The sequence below is a fragment of the Epinephelus lanceolatus genome, chromosome 2 (assembly GCF_041903045.1).
Source record: "Epinephelus lanceolatus isolate andai-2023 chromosome 2, ASM4190304v1, whole genome shotgun sequence".
Taxonomy (NCBI): Eukaryota; Metazoa; Chordata; class Actinopteri; order Perciformes; family Serranidae; genus Epinephelus; species Epinephelus lanceolatus.
In genome coordinates this window covers 30944338-30962810 of record NC_135735.1, presented here as the reverse complement: position 1 = coordinate 30962810, position 18473 = coordinate 30944338, and the positions used below count along the sequence as shown (strand labels likewise).

General features: G+C 39.0%; 1 protein-coding gene across 1 annotated transcript; it reads right to left on the bottom strand.

The window, feature by feature from the left end:
- Positions 1-88: 88 nt before the first annotated feature.
- LOC117256446 (nuclear receptor-binding protein-like) lies at positions 89-17536 on the bottom strand. The gene is made up of 18 exons (XM_033625872.2): positions 17387-17536; positions 16628-17043; positions 15915-16037; positions 13243-13344; positions 12958-13047; positions 12662-12702; positions 12437-12531; positions 11626-11709; positions 11470-11528; positions 11290-11388; positions 11016-11148; positions 10437-10527; positions 9405-9455; positions 7805-7940; positions 7607-7660; positions 7369-7432; positions 3110-3165; positions 89-2664 (listed from the first exon to the last, which is right to left on the bottom strand). Exons 2-18 carry the CDS (start codon positions 16865-16867, stop codon positions 2602-2604), a joined length of 1581 nt encoding a protein of 526 aa, XP_033481763.1. The 5' UTR covers positions 16868-17043; positions 17387-17536; the 3' UTR covers positions 89-2601.
- Positions 17537-18473: the final 937 nt, after the last annotated feature.

Sequence of the window (18473 nt, the reverse complement as noted above, 5' to 3'; positions counted from 1 at the left end):
CCTGAAAAACACTTAAAAATAAAAATGCCAAAAAAAAACCCAAAAACAAATAAAAAAGCAGTGACTCATTCTTTGGAACCTGTTTAAAGTAACAAAATGAAGCATTTCAGACATTTATTTGAAAGAATGACCATAGTTTGAAGAGTGGGTCAGGATACACATCCTGGAGAAGACACACACACACTGATGCTGATGTCATTTACAAAATAGAATATAAAAACATAACTAAAAGCTCACATCCTTAAGCGACAGGCTAAAGCTGCCCACCCTGTGTAATTATCTAATAACCAATTTCAACGCCACCAATAATTGTGGAATAATGGAAAAGATACAGAGAGAAAGAAAGAGAGACAGAGAGTATAAAGCTGCTCTGGTGATCACATTGGTTGGTTTTTACCACTTCTCTATCCAAGACGCGGTGCACTTACATTCTCCTAGCTGACATCTTTGGAATATACAATTTTAGCAGTTCACAAATACACATACAAACAGAGGAAAATAAAGTAAACAATGCATCAATGCATTCAGATAGTCTACACTTGCAAACAATAGAAAACAAAAAGGCACACTGGAGCACAATCGTAACCTGAATACATTTACAAATACTTAAAAATATGAGTGGACGCTCATACAGTAGCCTTTAGTTAAACTGGTACTGTGATTATAACATATGTATAATCCCAGTGGAATAATCTGAATAAAATGCCAGAAAAAATGGTTATTGTATTTAATAATATTTTAACTTTTTTTTGTGCTATATTTTTTGTGGTCTTACTGCCTGTTTAAAGATATACTGTGCAGGATTTCCCTAAAAAAAAAAAAAAAAAAAAAAGGGGAAAAAAGGGTATACTCATACAAAAGTAATCCCTTTCAACCATCACTTATGACCCACTATAATTATGTGGTGATGTATTTTTCTGCAGAGACTCTGCCATCTGTCTGTAGTTTCTCATTTTCTTCTTATTTTCTTTGCTCGGGACTTTGATGACGTGCACCCCCACCGCCCTCAGGTGAGGCTGGGGCTTTATAAAAAGGTAGCAACCAAGTGCCAGACTGCAAGCGGCAGGTAACACCCCCCCCCCCCCCCCCCCAAACAATTACAGCGAGATGAAACGCCAACCAAGAGTGAATCTGGGGTTGGTTTCTACTCTAACTTTCACTGGCCAACATGTTTACAAGCAGTAACAGCCAATCCTGCACAGTATATCTTTAAGGTCTGTCATTACATGAACTTTCAGACGCAGTAGTAACAGTAAGTCAACAAAGAGTTCTTCGCCAAGACGTCACAAAAACACCACAGGCGGCTCCTTGATGTCAATACAAGTCTAGACAAGACATGTATGATGTAACGTTTTGTGTTTAAAAGCATCTGCACTCTGGGAAGCATGATGTCAACCCTCTGAGTCCCACCTGAAAACAATAGCAACAGAAAGAAGAGAAGTTGCGCACTGGCCCCGACTCTCAACGACGTGGTCAGTGTGTGAAGTCATAGTAAACAAAAGGGGAATAAATACATGCCGTACAGTGTTTGTAACATAAATAAAACATACGATGCTCTAACAGATGAATCAGGAAAAGGCTAGGTCCTCTTTCTACAGCATATGGCAGCAGTGTTCAGTACACAAGACTCATATCGATGAGCTTTACAGGCAGAGTAGCGTGTGTGAACCCAACGAGCAGCAAAGGTAAAACAATGAATTAAGTGATAAAAAGAGAGAACAGAGGACTTTAAGGCTTGTGCGTAGGCCCAGCATGAAGCACACGGTCCAGCAAAATATAAAAACACATAAAAGAATATTCAGTAACACTGAGTTCACAGTACCTCAAAGTACTTACACTGCCCGAAGAGTGATATGCGGTGGTGCACAGACATTGTCTTCTGTATTAAAGGCCTTATAAAAATATTCATCATAGGTCTATTATACAGTCAGCTAAGAGAGTCGCATCCAGTTTTCAAACTATTACGTCCATTTAACCTGATCGGTAAGTCACAGAGCCGTGGATGTTCGTATGTTAATGTTCATATGAAGCTAAACAAAAGGCAGCCAAATAAAAGAGGATCCAGAAAGAATGACTTGGCTTACATTGTAAAACTTTCTTTGGATAGAAATGTATCCCTTCATCTCTGGGGAAGCTTTAGTTTAGCTGGTTGTCAGCAGAAGTGGATCTAATCGTTAAAATTTAGAAGTAGCGACAGGTGTGGTCCGAATCAGTCTTGATTATGTTTTAGACCGTCTCCTGACATGTTAACACCTCACACTTCAACACAACTGTAGCTTGAGGAAAAAGTGTGTTTAAAGGTAAAGCTGTAATCTAGTCAGGACTATTGAGACACATTTGTATGCATGTTTTGACTTCTGTGGGGTCACCTGGACTCTAAAATTGGCTTCATGTTAAAGCTTTTGTTGCCTTCCAGAAGGTTAATCCCTGACAAAGAGGAAAAACCCACTCTTTTGGTCACATTACCACCTAAGGCTTAACAGAAAATACATTAAAAAAAATCAGTAACTACAATAACCATGTTAAGTAACAAAAAAACAACACGTGACAGGGTTGAGAGCGAGCATACTGAGAATGAGACGGTAACAGTCGAGGAAACCGTCACTGGTGAAGAGCTTGGCTTAATGATTCCTCTAGTAGATCAGCTATTTTGTTTTGGTCCACCTGTGAAGGGAACACAAACACTTTCAACAATCCAGGACATTAGAAATAACACATACACTAATCTGTTAGATACTGGAGATATGGCCTATCATTAAAGCTAGAACACACAAACATACAGAAGAAAGTCAGTGCAACAGACGAGACATAAAGCTGTTTAAGCATCCATCCAGAAGTAAGTCATTAAGACAAAAGCCTACATATACTCTCGCCCACAGGGAGGTGAAGTGACTATATAACATCAGCGTGGGTAGGTGAGTGAGTGGGCACAAGAGTACATATGTAGCAGCAGTAAATGTGCATATGGCTCTATGAGGGGAGGGTGTGTTTGTGTTGGAAGGTAGGTAGGTCAGAAATAGCACACTCACCTACGATATCACCCACACACCTTTGCCTGCAGCTTTGCACTAACACACACACAAATCTATCTTTAACACAAAACACCCACCTCACTGATTAAGCCCAGCTGCACCAACTCTTCAGCCAACTCTTGAACATTCTCATCTGAAACACACACCAGCACAGTTAATAAGAGTAATTCATAGACATGTAGCATCACCTTCATCATCATCAGCTCTACGAGTCATGCACTATCTCTTGGAGTTATGAAAACACTATAACACACACCTACAGCTGGAAAGGGTCAGGTTTAGGGTAAATAAATACCACATTCAGAAAATATGGTCCAGATGCTATTTTTAAAACCAAAGTCCACCTTAATACCTTAAAGACTGAACCCAATTTGTTTGGTGGTGCATTTTTTATATTCCTGTGGACACCTGATGAAGTATATATTATCAGTATGACTCTTTACAGATAAAAAAAGGACAGAAAGTCTAAACTGAGACTCATCTGGCAGGAGCATGAAAAAGCCAACATGTTTCAACCAGCATGGTCTTCATTAGGGCATGATCTGTTAAAACATGTTAGCTTTTTAAATATTCCTCTTTAGCTTTGCTATTAAAGGCTTAACAATTTAATGGATGGTCGTAAGCCCCTTCTCCTTCCCTCAGTTGTAGAACAGTGAACTTTCTTTCTAGGCTAATATTTTTAGATTTTTACAAATGTTATAATGAGCCCTGTATTTGTCCCAAAAACCCAATTTAACCCATGAGCTCATCTCCTCTAAAACTGTTTAACCTAAAAAAAATCAGTAGTAAATTTTGGTTAAAGGAACAGTGTGTAAGATTCAGAGGGATTTAATGTCATCTAATAGTGAGAATTGCAGATTGCAACTTCTCCTGATTAGATTTCCTTCCATGTTCATTGTTCGGGAGATTTTTAGCAGAACGGACCTGATGATTTCAACCAGTAAAAACACTGATTAGTGCAGTTTCATGTTAAAAAAAAATAAAAAAAAATAAATCCATTTTCTGTCTTTTTTGACATGGAGGGGCTGCTTACTATGGTGGCCAATCTGAAAAAGCAAATGGCTTTATCTAGAGCCCGTGTTTTTTTTGTCTGCTCTGGGCTACTGTAGAAACGCAACAGTGTAACATGGCAGTCTCTGTGGAAGAGGATCTGCTTCCTGTGTAGATTTAAACAGCTTATTCCAAGTTAACGAAAACACAACAATTCTTTCAGGTGACTATACACGAAAGAAAACATAATTATTATATATTACATTCCATATCTGCCAATAAATCCCCCTAAATCTTAAACTCTAGACATTTAAGACTTGTTTCAAGACTCAATATTCAACAGTTACACAGGATCTACAAATTTTTCCCAGACAAGGCAAAGATAAAGATTTCTACAGCAGCAGCAGCGTCAATAGTTTATGTTGCAATGCAGCTGAACAACCTTTTGTTATGTAAAATAACTTCAGCTCTAACTGTGCTGTTCTTCTGAATGTTGACATAGCATGCAAGAAGTATGAGAAGTCACTACTTTTGGGAAAGTATAAAGCAGGTCGGGGGGAGAGAGAGTGCACCAAAAACTGATCTAAAAGTAAACTACAAAGGGCATCAACAGGAGTCTAAACAAAATATATACAACACTGCACAAAATATGTGGAAACATATGCTGGGTTTTATTTGACTAAAACATTGGGAAAATATATTCATAAACTAGTTTAAATTTCTGATAGAAAATGTTTCATAACTTTGGATGCCTACTTTATCCTGAAAACTTACAGATACACCTCCATGACTATCCTCCTTGTTAATGGATGATATCTAATGCAAACGTTTCTTTAACCTTTATTTTAGCTACCACCCACATTGAGACATTCTTGTGCCCAGTGAGCAGAGGGGTCGTCATGGTCTACCGATGACGACCCCTCTGCTCACTGGGCAGAGGGGTCGTCATGGTCTACCGATTTTTAATAACCTTGCTTGTCAATTATATCAGGAATGTGGACAAGACAAACAAATGAAGGAGATGGAGCATCCAACAACTTCGACACTGAGAAAAGAAAGACACCAGCAGCCTACAGCTATATGATGAAGCGACTGATACTGGAGCCGAGTGAGAGGCTTTCCTGCTGTTGTGTGTCTCGCGGTTTGACATAAACTCATCTAACAATATTAGTTAGTATTTAATTATGAGGAAAAAATAAGTTTCAGTTGTGACAGTTTAACTGAAGTAGGGTGTTGGAGAGCTAAACATGAGGGAGTGAAATTTAAGTGGCTGAGTTAGCTAGTGACCCTGCACACTGTTACTTTGGACTTTGGCGTGTTGATAAGGAAAGCTTTGAAGAAAATCCCCCGGTATCAGCAGGAGGGACTGTTTACAAAGAGGACAGGGTGTGACTATGATGTGAAGTTACAGAATGTGTACTAGTGGTATTAAGGTGTGAGTGTGCAGGAGAAGACATAGGATGTGAGAAACAGTGGGAGAGAAAAAGAGCAGAGGAGATAAAGTCAAGTGAAGGAGTGAATGAGAGACAGGGAGATGAAAGCCTGGGAAGAGATGGTCAGATTTTGACATGGGAGGTGACAGCTGTCAGCTGCAGCCTTTCACAGGCCTGGCATTCCCCACACGCCTGCAACATTATACATGCCTACCATACCTGTAAGTGCATGTGCACATTGGATCATACTGCCTACATTATTCTGACCAGTGCAACAGTTGTTGTGCTGCGTTCTTTTCTCAACTGTCAGACTTTGATTGCTGCACGGGACTCAGATGCAAATCCTCAATTTCAAAGAAATCAATTTAATAGTTAAGTGAAACATTCAGAATTTGTCAAGGGGGATCATTGTTGTTTTCCAAGACAATGTTCTAAAAAGCTCTCATGCCTACTGGGGTTTTAAAAGCAACTATGGCAATTAAAAAACAATTCCAGAATCTAATAGTAACAAATAATAAATTTGTCCAAAATAGAGGTGCAAGGTTTTCGTGACACAGAAGCGACAGTTAGTCTCGCTGCCTAAAATAGTCTTGCATAGTGTACTGTATATTGTGACGCCATCCGAGTTTCAAGCTCTCTGGAATTTCACTCTCACTTTCCTACATGCCTCAGTGCACACATATGGAGAAGTACCGTCTATTAAAACTCTGTGTGTGGTAAAATCTCATAGTACAGTGGACTTAGGTATGCTGTAACTCATACAGTCAAAACTTCATCATTTATCATCACCCACAGTCAAATGGATCTCTGCCATTAACCCTAAACCCAAGTAGTAAACCTTAACTATCCAGATGGACAAAATGACCATTTACTATGACATGACCCTAGATTGTGCAAACTGAATCCATATGATTATGAGATATAAACTTTGTGCATTTGTGGTGCCTCCTAGTGGCAGAATATCCCAAGACTGAGCAAAGCTTGGACAAAGCCGCGCACATACACCAAGTTTGGTTAAAGGTTTGGTTGCTATTTTTGATTTCTGAGTATATATGTAAAATTTGATGTTTCTAGAGCAGAAGACCGTAAGATCAAATTTACAGATGAATTGAGAGATTAATATTAAGAAGGACTTTTGACTCTAAGCCAAGCCATTCCCAAGAGACTTGCTGAAACATAAAGTTAATTGTTACAGCACCACTTTGAGGTCACAGAGTGTCAATTTTTGTGACCGACTAGAAGGTGGAATTTGCAACCCACCTACAAATTGTGGTGCATTTTCATCTCACAATTTTTACTGCATCAACACTTTTAGCAGAGAAAAATAACAAGAAAGAAATAAGAATGATGACAAAAAAAAATAGGGCTCCAGCAGCTAATGTCGCTACTTGGACCCCTAAATACACACACAAACACACATGCATTAACATGTGTCATTTTCTCCCCAATCCCATAAAGAAATTACTGTATGCTTTCTGGTATGATATTTTACACACATGTTGAAGTGCTTGTATGGGGACAAAAAAAGGAGACACACAGTCACACACGTCTGACAGAAAGGTCTCTTATCTTCCCCTAATCTCACGTTCACAGGACACGCCTTCCAACAATATCAAATGATCCTCCAACTGCAGGAGTCACTGGCACACTGACTGTGGAAGTACTAAAGGCTGCTCCTTGTGATTTAAAAATATTCTCCCTACTTTGTTTTCGCATCCAATAGCTCACACAAATCAACCCTCCCAGCTCACTTTTGATGTACTTGACTGTGAACTCTGAGTTTCAACACAGCAGTATTGAGAGAGCTGGGTGGTACTGTTAGGGTGTTGGTGCACATTCACCAAATGAGTGACTGTATCTTCAACCTCACAAAGTGATTAAGTGTCAGTGTGCGATAGAAGAGGTGGACTTACGAGGTAACATGTCACAGCTTAGATGTCTATTCAGTTTATCCTCCAGTTTCAGCAGTAATGTTAGCTAAAAGGAGAGAAACACAACAGGCAAAATTATTTTTTGTACTTCTATGTGAAAGGAAACAACAAATGGTTAGAATAAGATTACGCTGTTGGTCAGTGAGGGAAATTTCATATTGCATTATGAAGTAGGTAATAAATAAATGATCAACATATATATATTTTTGCAGAGACTTACATGATACTTTGCTCCCTCCTCAACAGATTCAACGTTACACTGCATCTGAATGACCTGCAGACAAAGCATGGAAATGTAAATTCACAGCTCTTGTTGAGAATTTAGAGCAGCACTTCACTCTGTCAAATACACAGTATACATCTTGCTTCAGTGACTGATATTCCTTTTGTTATATGCAGTATAACCTGTGGTACACACCTGCCGTGTCTCGAGCTCTGCAGGTTCGGGGGTCGGGGATTTGACCAAGGGGATGACAATGGGAGTTTTTACAGTTTCCTGTGGAGGCTGCTGAGCACAGGGCAACCCGAACGCAGTCAAAGGATAAATACCGTTCCTGATACAGGGAAGGAAACGTATATGTGTAAGAAAACCAAACATGCAACACAGTTTTAATAAAAAAAATCTTTGTTTGTCTTTCCATGAAGTAGAAACTTTACAACCCTAATGTGTACAACAAAAGTAACATGTTAGTCAAATACTATTAAAAAATTAGGAAGTCATTTAGATTCATCAAAACACTGGTCTATCTGCAGCCAATTCAGTTGTTTGCCCATGATTTCATATCATAGACAGGCATCAAAAAGACTGGCTGCACAGCAGAGTGGCCAAAAAGCATATGGCAAAATGTCTTTTTAATGTGGTACATTTAGTTAAACCACAAAACCTGTCGAAGAATTAATGTTTCAGAAGAGAAATACACAATGTTTAGATTATATCATATCACAAAAGCCAACGAAAGAGGCACCACAATTGTCAGATGGTCCTATGCTGCCCCCCTGTGGCCAGTGTTTTATCTGTGTGGCTTAAGGAAACAGAACACAAGAGCAGCCATCATAGAAGTCATTTAAGAGCCGTCAGGCCCCCTTACTGGATATCAGTTACTGACTGGATGCTGCAGCTGATCTCACTGATCTGATACATCACAACATCTCTTGAGTTTTATACCGAGGTGAAGAAAGATAAAAGATTAAACTCAAGTGTATTATTTGGAAGTTTTGGATTTTGTTTGTGTTCTGATTTACCATCTAGCCTAGTTAAAAATCTGAACAACAATAAGAGCACAAACAACTTTCTGAATTTGTAAGATTTTTCTTTTCATGATGTGTTATGTAATTTAACTTAATTATGGATACAAATAAAGTCAGAGTGTGTCTGTCAGCAAAAAACACTTTTTACATCAGTTATCATTTCCACTCAGTCACATGAGAGGTTTGATAAAAAGTTAGCAAATTTTCTGTAAACATTTAGCCTAATAAACAACTTACAGTGTTTAAAAGACACATTCTAGGTCACTAAATAATGAATATCAATAAATACAGATGCAATAATGAATAAATAATATAAAAGCATTCTGCCAGTATAAATAGTTCCTGTGCCTCTGAGCAGAACAGAGTATAAATACAGAAAGTAGGTTGTTATTTATGTGCTGATGTTTGTTAAACAGAGAGAAAACAATGCTGCTCTGGCAGTGATAACTGTGTGCTTTCACTGGTATGCCTGTGCAGACACAGAGCTCTATAACTGCTGAAACTGACTGACAGCTAATCCAGCTGTGATCACCTGCTGCCATCATCAGAAATGGATGTCTCCTCAGTTGGACTATAAAGAAAAGGCTGTATCATTTCTCTAAAAACCCATTCCCTTGTTTCCTCTCTCCTCGCATGGTTTCCTTGCATCTCTCCATGCATCCCTGGTGGGAGGGACTAGGACACAAGGGAACGATGCAAGTGAGGGAAACCTGGATGTGAATTAAAGTATTGGCATAAACTCTCTGGCTGCTCCCTGCTTTGCTTCTTACCTCACATCCTCCAGGAATTTATCAAGCTCCAAGGCAGGAAACTGTGAAAGCCTACAGAAAAAAGAAATATAATTAGATACTTCACTTTGAGGTCTTATCACCACAGAAATTTAAAATAAGATAATGTTTCCTACAAACTCAAAAAAAATCATTAAGGATTTACATATACGAGTAATGAAAGACAGTATGTTGGACACATAGCAACAAATTCGAGGGCTTGAGACTTGCTAGACTAAAATTGATAAAAGACTCGACTTGACTTTGACTTGGTTTTCATGATTTCAACTTGAGACAGAAGACTTGAAAGGACGTGACTTTTTTCAATTAAATATTTGCATTTTTCTAGATATTCAGAAGTTACTTTTTGTTTTTCAAACATAACTGGATGATTTCTAGTGCAATGCGCGTAAGCCTGGCAACCTAACAAGGATGTGGCAGACCAACAAAGGCCTAAAGGCCATGGAGGGGGATAGTCCAAAATAATATAATTTGGATTCAAGGATTATGTCGTTGATGACAGTAGTAAAAAGAGAACAGCCATGCGCAAGGTGTGCAGCTTAAATAATTGGTGACACAACCACATCAACATCCAACTTCATCCATCACTACAGATCACAAAAAGAAAGGTGAATGTGTCTTTTTAGCTAAATTACTGGCTTATTGTTTGACCAGATCATCAGAATTTCATATGACTTGACTTGTCAGCTGCTGACCTGAGTACTGACTTGACATGTCTTGCTTGACTTAAAGCTTAGACTCCACTTGACTTGCTTGATTCTCACCATGGTAACTTGAGACTTGCTTAAGACTTGAAAGCTAAGACTTGAGTCTTGCTTGTGACTTGCTCATGAGTGCCTTACACCCTCCTCTGCATTACACTGATAAACATATCTTCTTGAGTAAATTCAGAAGGAGAAAATAACACCAATGCTGTTGCTGCTATTAAAACAAATACCTCTATCTGAATGACTAGTGTAATTATCTGTGCAGGACGTAGCTGACACAATAAGAAAACCAGCATGTGGCCCTTACTTGAGCTGAACATCTTCTTTCTTCTCAGCGATGACCAGGTTGGGATCCAAGTTCTTAGTAATCTCCTCCAGGGCATTTTCAGGAATCATATCTGCATAATTTCAAAGCCATTAAACCATTTTATTAGAGAAAAGACAGACATTTCTATGTCCGATATCTACCAACATTCTGCAACTCACACCAAAAACAACCCAGATCTATAACTAGCACTACAGGTAAGATGAAAATATGTATTTCTGATTTTGGGGTGAACTGTCCCTGTAAGCTTGGAGATTGTTTCACTTTCTTCCCGAGTTAAGTCACCTTTGTCTACATACTGCCTGTGGCTGTGAGGGCACTATGACCCCTTCTGCATTACACTTAAGGATCTGATCCATGGTTGAAACAGAAAGTTGTGATTAGTGGAGCTTTAGTAGCTTTAGCTTTAGCTTTGAGTAGCACCTACTCCTGCTGAGCAAGCTCAAGAGTTTTAACTCCAGCTCAAGTCACTCATTCTTCTACTAAACCATTTCATTCTGATTAAAGCATATCAAAACAACTAAATGCTGTGTCTTTTGTTTGTGTGTGTTAAAGACTCACGGTGGTGGCTGACAATACAATGTGCAGCCAGCAGTTTTAACAGCGGTACTTCAAACAGAGCTTGGTTAAACAGCAGCTCTCTGGCTGTAGGCCGTGTACTGGGATCACACTCCAGGCACTTCTTGATTAACTCCTACAAAAACAAAATCTGGGTCACACACTCAAGAAAAATGTTGTGTGGGACTTTTAAATAAGACACATTAATACACACACACAAAAGCACACACACATCCACACAAAAATCTGATATGAACTTTCACGATATTCATCTCACCCTCTGCAGTGGGTCTTCCAGTAACTGTATGGCATTGTCGATGGCCTCCTGAGAAATGAAAGAGGACTCTCCATTGCCCTGGATTTCCAAGAGCGCCATCTACAACACACCAACACGTTAACATATTGCTTTAACAATGGACTCAGGCCATTCTATCATGTATCGTGGGTACCATCTCACCTCTAAGGCACACATGCCAAACGAGTAGATGTCTACACGTGTGGTGACATCATCAACAGCTACAATAAAAGGAGGGAATAAGGAGAAAAAAGTGAACAGATATAGCATTACCTAAATGTTTATCAAACTATGAAGTGAAATTTCAGTCATGTCTACCTCCATATTCTGGGGCACAGAAGTGCAAATTCTTCTGTTCCTCATGACACGTCTTCACGTTGTTGTTAATGGTGTCTGGGGCAACTGCAGATAAGGAGAGAATATGGAGGATACATGGAAGTAGGATGGAGAACAGTAAGACCCCTAATGGGGGTCGGTACCCCCAGGTTGGGAACAAGCAGTGTAAACTATAGTACAGGACGTTAAGAGTTTGGAGGCTGCTTTTCAGCACATATGAGGTACAAGAGGTGACACAACCTACAGAGAAGCTTTTGTGGCTGGTGTTGAGTCATTGCAGTATGTGTACACACAACTAAACCTACACACCACCCTTGTTCACATCTCATACGATGTGCAGGGGTTATTTCCATAAACGAGAAAAGAGATACTGTCACCTTTTTTTGTCGTATGAAAATGCTTCATTGTTTAGTTAAATTATCAGACGAAAATGTTACTCTGGGCGGCACGGTGGTGTGGTGGTTAGCACTCTCGCCTCACAGCAAGTGAGCGTGAATGGTTGTCTGTCTCTATGTGTCAGCCCTGTATTAGTCTGGCGACCTGTCCAGGGTGTACCCTGCCTCTCGCCCGATGTCAGCTGGGATAGGCTCCAGCCCCCCCGCGATCCTCAAGAGGATGAAGCGGTTAGAAGATGAATGAATGAATGAATGAAATGTTACTCTTGTGCATAATAATAATAATAATTCAGTAGAATTTCTTTGCCTTTAAATCCGTAACTCAGTATCATTCGACTCCATCAGCAGCGCTCCAGCTCCACTACCACACCCTCTGTGAAACCTGCATAACTCTTTACCTGATCCGATCTTGATGAGCCCATTGTGTTGGATGAAGATGGTGTCACAGGTGAGGTTGCCATGGATAATGGGAGGGTCACATGAGTGGAGATAACTGTAGTGCAGAAAAAAGAAACACCCACAAAAACTCATTAGAAAGTGACTGGACTATTTTCTATGTGAATGCATCTTTCTGTGAGTGACCATATTGAATATCACATAATGTCTGAAAAGATGAAGCCAACCTGAGAGCAGACAGGATCTGTGTGCACCATCTCTTCCAAGCCTGTAGGACCATACACCTTATCAGAGCACTTACTAGCTGCTTATATCTTCAAATTATTTCATTTCTTTCTTTTGCCAAACGCCAGATGCCAATTACTGTGTTAACAAAATGACTGCTCCTCGCTTTGGAACGCCCATCTGATCCCAGCTGTGATAAAGGGGCTGTCACCTTTCACGAGATATGTACGTCATGCACAGCAAGTCTTTCATAGACAATTACTCTACTATGGCAAATTTACATACAGTTAGTTATTACCTTTTCATTCATGGTTTTGTGATTCTTCTTTGTCTTCTTTAGAAACTGCTTCAAGCTTCCTGATGACATATATTCAGTGATGAAAATCACCTGAGGGAGAGGAGGCAATCAGGGGAAACCTCATGAACAGAGACCATACAAATATAAATAAAAAAAGATGAAAAATACTGTTTCATTTTTAAAAAATAATAATTTATTTATAAAGACAGACAAAAGATTCAATAACAAGCTTGTGTCGCCAATTTCAAGTCTACCAAATAATGTTTTGCCAGGTCTGAGACCCACCCTGGCCCGGTTCTCCTTCGTGTCGGCCCAGTACTTATGGAATTTGACGATGTTTGCATGTTCCAAATGGACGAGGTTATCAAATACTGCCTTCACTTTCTCCTAAACACACAGGAGAAACAAAAAAATATGTTACAATACTAATCAATAAGGTTGAGCCAAATACTCAGATAAAACAAGAATAAAATACCTATTTTATACTTATAGTAACATTTGATTGAAATGTGTCAATATCCCTACTCTTGATGAGTGAAAATCCTCATTTAGCTGCTCTGTAAATTGTTTTCTAACAAATAATAAATACAGCAACTTCTGATCAACCTACATTAATTTCAGTCTTAAAATAACAACTTCTGGTCAGGTCCCACCCATTTCCATTATTGTCCATTTCTGATGTAAATCACACCCACTTCCTGTTTAAAACCCACCCATTCTGAGTAGAATTATGGACACAGATAATTTAGCTGGTTGAACAGATAGAGATAGTTGTGTACTTACTTGTCCTTACTAATTAGTAACACATTTAACTTTGCACTGAATCCTCTGTGCCTGACTGATGAGTAATTTATCAGAAAGAACTATGCATATGAACAAAATAAAATGAATCATAATTTTCTCTCATGTTCTCATATAGATTTGACCAGGGGATGCCAAACTGGTGTCTTACTAGTGAAGTGATAATATACATGGTGCATCATCATGACTCTATTAGTCAATCAAAAGAAAATTCACCACTAACTATTTTCATAACTAAGTAAATATTGAAGTCATGATGATAGTTTTTAAAGGATTCAAATTTCAAGTAAGTCATCAACCGTCTATATGTGCTTAAAATAGCTGCTAAAATTAGCAAGGATTCTTTTTTAATATTTTTTGGGGGGGCATTTTGCCTTAAACTGACAGGACAGTTAAGCGTGAATGGGGGAGAGAGACAAAGGGATTGACATGCAGCACAGGTCGGAGTTGAACCCAGGCCGCTGCGGCAAAAGCCATAAGGAACGCCTGCTCTATCCACTAAGCCACCAACATCCCATCAAAGAGGATTCTGCTTGCTAAATTTCACATGCTGCCTCTCTCTCCTTGGCAGCTTAAGCTGTGTTACTTTTTTTACGAAATATATGCTCATATTCGCTGTGGGCATTCATGAGCTCCTCCCATTCCACAGGTGTAAAATAAGTTGATCTCTTTTTCTCTCCGGTTGCCATGGTGAATCAAGGTCTCAGGGCTCCACTGATAATGGCTTTTTATTGTGGTTTTGCACGTGCTTAACTCAAGGTGTACCTACTCAGAGTTGACTGAACTAATTCAAATCAGCTGTTCTGAAACCAGATACTCAGAGTTTCCCAGCTCAGAGTAAGTCAACTTAGAGTTCAGGATTAGACTCGGAGTTTGTTGAGCCTCCTACCTGGAATACCCCTCTGGGCCTGGTGCATGCTCTGCTATAAATACCTCCTTTTTTAGGTAGTAAGTCTCTCTCTGTCTCAGGGACACTGCCTATCCCCAGCTGGCCTGAGGACAGCTTCTGTTTTTTTTTTTTTTTTCAGTTGACTACCTATATTGGTTGCCACGCACCCATACATGCCTTTTATCACTGACTTACTGCTGTCACACGTTGTATTAACTTGTGTATGTTTTTGTGAATAAATCACTGTTCTTGGCAGCCAGTTTGTTTGGTCTCCCTGTCTTGTCACATCTTTTGAGCCAGGCTGTGACATAGTAAATGAACTATCATTTGATTTTCAACTGTTGGTCAGTCAAAACAAGCTATGTGAAGATGTCACTTTGAGGCATTTTTTTAACTTTTTAAAGACATTTCATAGACTAAACAATTAATCAAGAAAAATTTTGGTAATTTAGCAATAATAAAAATAATCATTATGTGCAGTCCTATAGAGCACAATGCCAGATATTGTGCAACACTGGTAAAATGTACACAGATTATCATGTTGACAAATGGTCTATAACTGCTTTATGACAACAGGAGGGGATTTTGTTTTTAATATTTCACACGCAAGGTAAGAAAGTTTTCCTTTGATATACCTGGATACTTGTACATATTGTAAAGGCTCATTAAAACTCAGGATTTTGGAGCATCTATTGGCAGAAATGGTATATTATATTATTATATATTATATAACTATGTTTTCATTTGTTTATAATCACCTGACAGTACAAATCGTTGTGTTTCTATTACCTATGAGCCATTTATATCTACATACAAAATGAGTCCTCTCCCACAGTGTCTGCCACGTTGTTCTACAGTAGCCCAGAATGGACAAATCCAACACACTGGACCTTTAAATGCCAACAACAATATATCACTGACTCCCCAAATTTATGATACTTACAGTATGTCAGTACAATTTTTTATTTAAGGTATATGATGGATCTCTAAAACATTAACTGCCATTGCTTGACACTGGTTTTTCCAAATTGCAGACCAACAGCTGCATCATTTTACCACTATAACGTGTCTGTGTGAACTACAGTAAAAGAAGTAAAATCCAACAAAAAATGATTCTGTATATGTGCATGAACTACTAAGGCACAAAAAGACCTGTGACACTAAGACAATGTTCTATTCCCTTTTTCACACCTGGAGGGGAAATCACAACCACACCTTTGTGAGTCCTTCAGCTGTTTTATTCCTACATTGTAACACTCAGACTCACCTGCAGCGCTTTGAAGTTCTTCCTCTGTGAGATCATGACTTCATTCCATACTACCTCCACCCCTTCCTCTGTGTCCATGGCCAAGTACGCAGCATCTATTCCTGGGACATTACGCTGATTCACCTGCAGTAGAAATGATCAGAAATAGCTTATGAGATAATATATTTTAATAGTGAAATGAATAAACAAAAAAAAAAAACTTGAATAGCATACATTCACTGCCATGTTTCAGCTGACATGGTCAAGAAAGAGTTGTGCTAGCCATACCTTCTGTATGGTATTACTGAACATGGACATGGCAGGTGATTTATAAAATAGCTCCCAAGTTTTGAAAAAGCTGCACCACAGACAATGAACTGAAGTCTGATTTTGTGGACCCACGATGTTTGTTCCCTTCTTTATACTCAAAATGAGCTTTACTGTAGTGTTCTTAGTTGTGAAACAGAAAATGTATGCATGTACTCAGAACATTCCCCTGGGTGTTCTCAGTGTCATCTATAACATCTGTCACAATTCATTGTCTAGGGAGCAGTTCCATGTTTTACATCCTATGACATCACAAATTTTAGGTTTATCACTCTAGTTTTTGAGTTTGTAAGAGTGTCATTTACAAAAAATGGTGGACTGTCTTAGGCCATAGGAATAACATGTATTAATTTTAAAATTGGCTTAGTTTCCCTTTAAATGTAATGCAATCTCCTGGCCGCCCTTACCTCCTCTTTGCGTTTCTGCCAGCGGCCACAGGGACTCTCTTCCAGGATTTCTGACTCATCTTCACTCTCATCCTCATCCTCTGTTGCTGTGGTGGCAGAAGGATGAGTGGAGGCCCCAGGCGAGGACAAAGATGCTCCACCTTCGACCTGTTGAGTATCGCTGGACATGTGTTCTGCTGTGGACTCTGGCGTGTCTCCCTCTGAACCAAGAGATCCTGTCTCCTGTGCCTCCGACATCATGACACAGCTTGTTAGCTTGCTGGCTGTCCCACCTGGTCTCCTGCTCCTGGGCTGCAACAAGTGATAGGAAGCCTCTGTCTTGCTTACTCCTCTCTGTTTGAGCTGGTGGTCACATATTCATTTTCCTCTCTGGTCTGGCTTGACACAAGATAACGATAGAGCTCGAGGAGGGAGGGCTGTAAACAAATGACATATTTAGGTTTGTATCTTTTGGCAATAACGTTACACGTAGCATTATTTCTGACGTTAAATCATAACTTCTTTCCCCCCAACTACCGTTAGTTTAATTACCCACTGGGAGATAAACTGATGTCGTGTGCTTTATTTGATAGCTTGGACTCGGAGGCAGAGAAACATTACTGCCACGGGACACTGAAACATCACTCACTGTGGCTACTTCAGCTAACTTAGCTATTAAAGCCTCTTGCTAATGCCCCCAACGTTAGAGAAGTTCACCGGTTTACTGTTAACTTTTCCCGGCTAACAAGCTAATGACAGGTAAATAAACAAATAACTTACCGTGGAGCACAAACTACACCCGTATCGAGAGTCTTGGGTTACATACTGCTGAAAAGAAGTAAAAAAAATAACTGTTTTTAGACAGATATGTTAGCTTGTTCGTCATAAAATCCGCTGATGGCACAGCTGTTGAACTGTCTCGCGAGTCGCGATAGCGGAAGTCGAAAACGCTTGAGCGTCACGTGACTCATGCAGACTTCAGCTAGTTCCCGGAAGTTAATGGCGGGCCATTTGATTACATAATACTGAGAGACAGGACTACTATTTATTATTAGTAGTACCAGTCAATAACTGCATTGATTAACAATCCATATGTAGCCCGACGTATGCAGTTACATCCTTATGTTGTTTTTAAAAGTAAAATTCGCTAATATTTGAGGATTAGAGTTAACAACTAGGATTTCAGAAGACTTTATTTATCCCATACCCTGGAAATTCACAAGTTACAGCAGCTCAGAGCTCAGAGCAGAGTCAGAGGCAATAGAAAAAATAATAAGTGACTGGGTGCCAAACAAGGATAAAAATATGACTAAAATACAAATGAAATAAAATTAAAATGATAGAAAATCTATACACACCTCTCACTGAAATAGATACTGTATGTTCATGACTGATACATGCACAGGATGATTGTAGTACACATGATCAGTAGTATATTTACTGTAAAATATAGAAATTAATAAATATAATCCCACAGGAAGTGGCAAAATATTGCACACTGAAATTTGCGCAGGAATGTTACACAGTAGGCCTATGTGCACAGTACACAGTATAAATATAAGGGGTGTGGATAAGGATATGTATACGTATACAGGACAATATAAGTATGTATATGACATAGTATAATCATATGATAGGAACATATTACACTGTATAACTATGTGGAATCTGTATATAACATATGGTTATCTGCCTTGTTGACATATTTTAGGCTTTCCTTACCTTGGTGAAAGAGCATGTTGCCGTTCATTGCTTTAAATTTTTTTTTTTTTTTAATTAGTCTTGTATAGTAGTCAAAAGCAATTACAACCTATCGTTTATTGCAAATGTAATGATTGTAATGATTTAATAACTTATGTCATCTTTA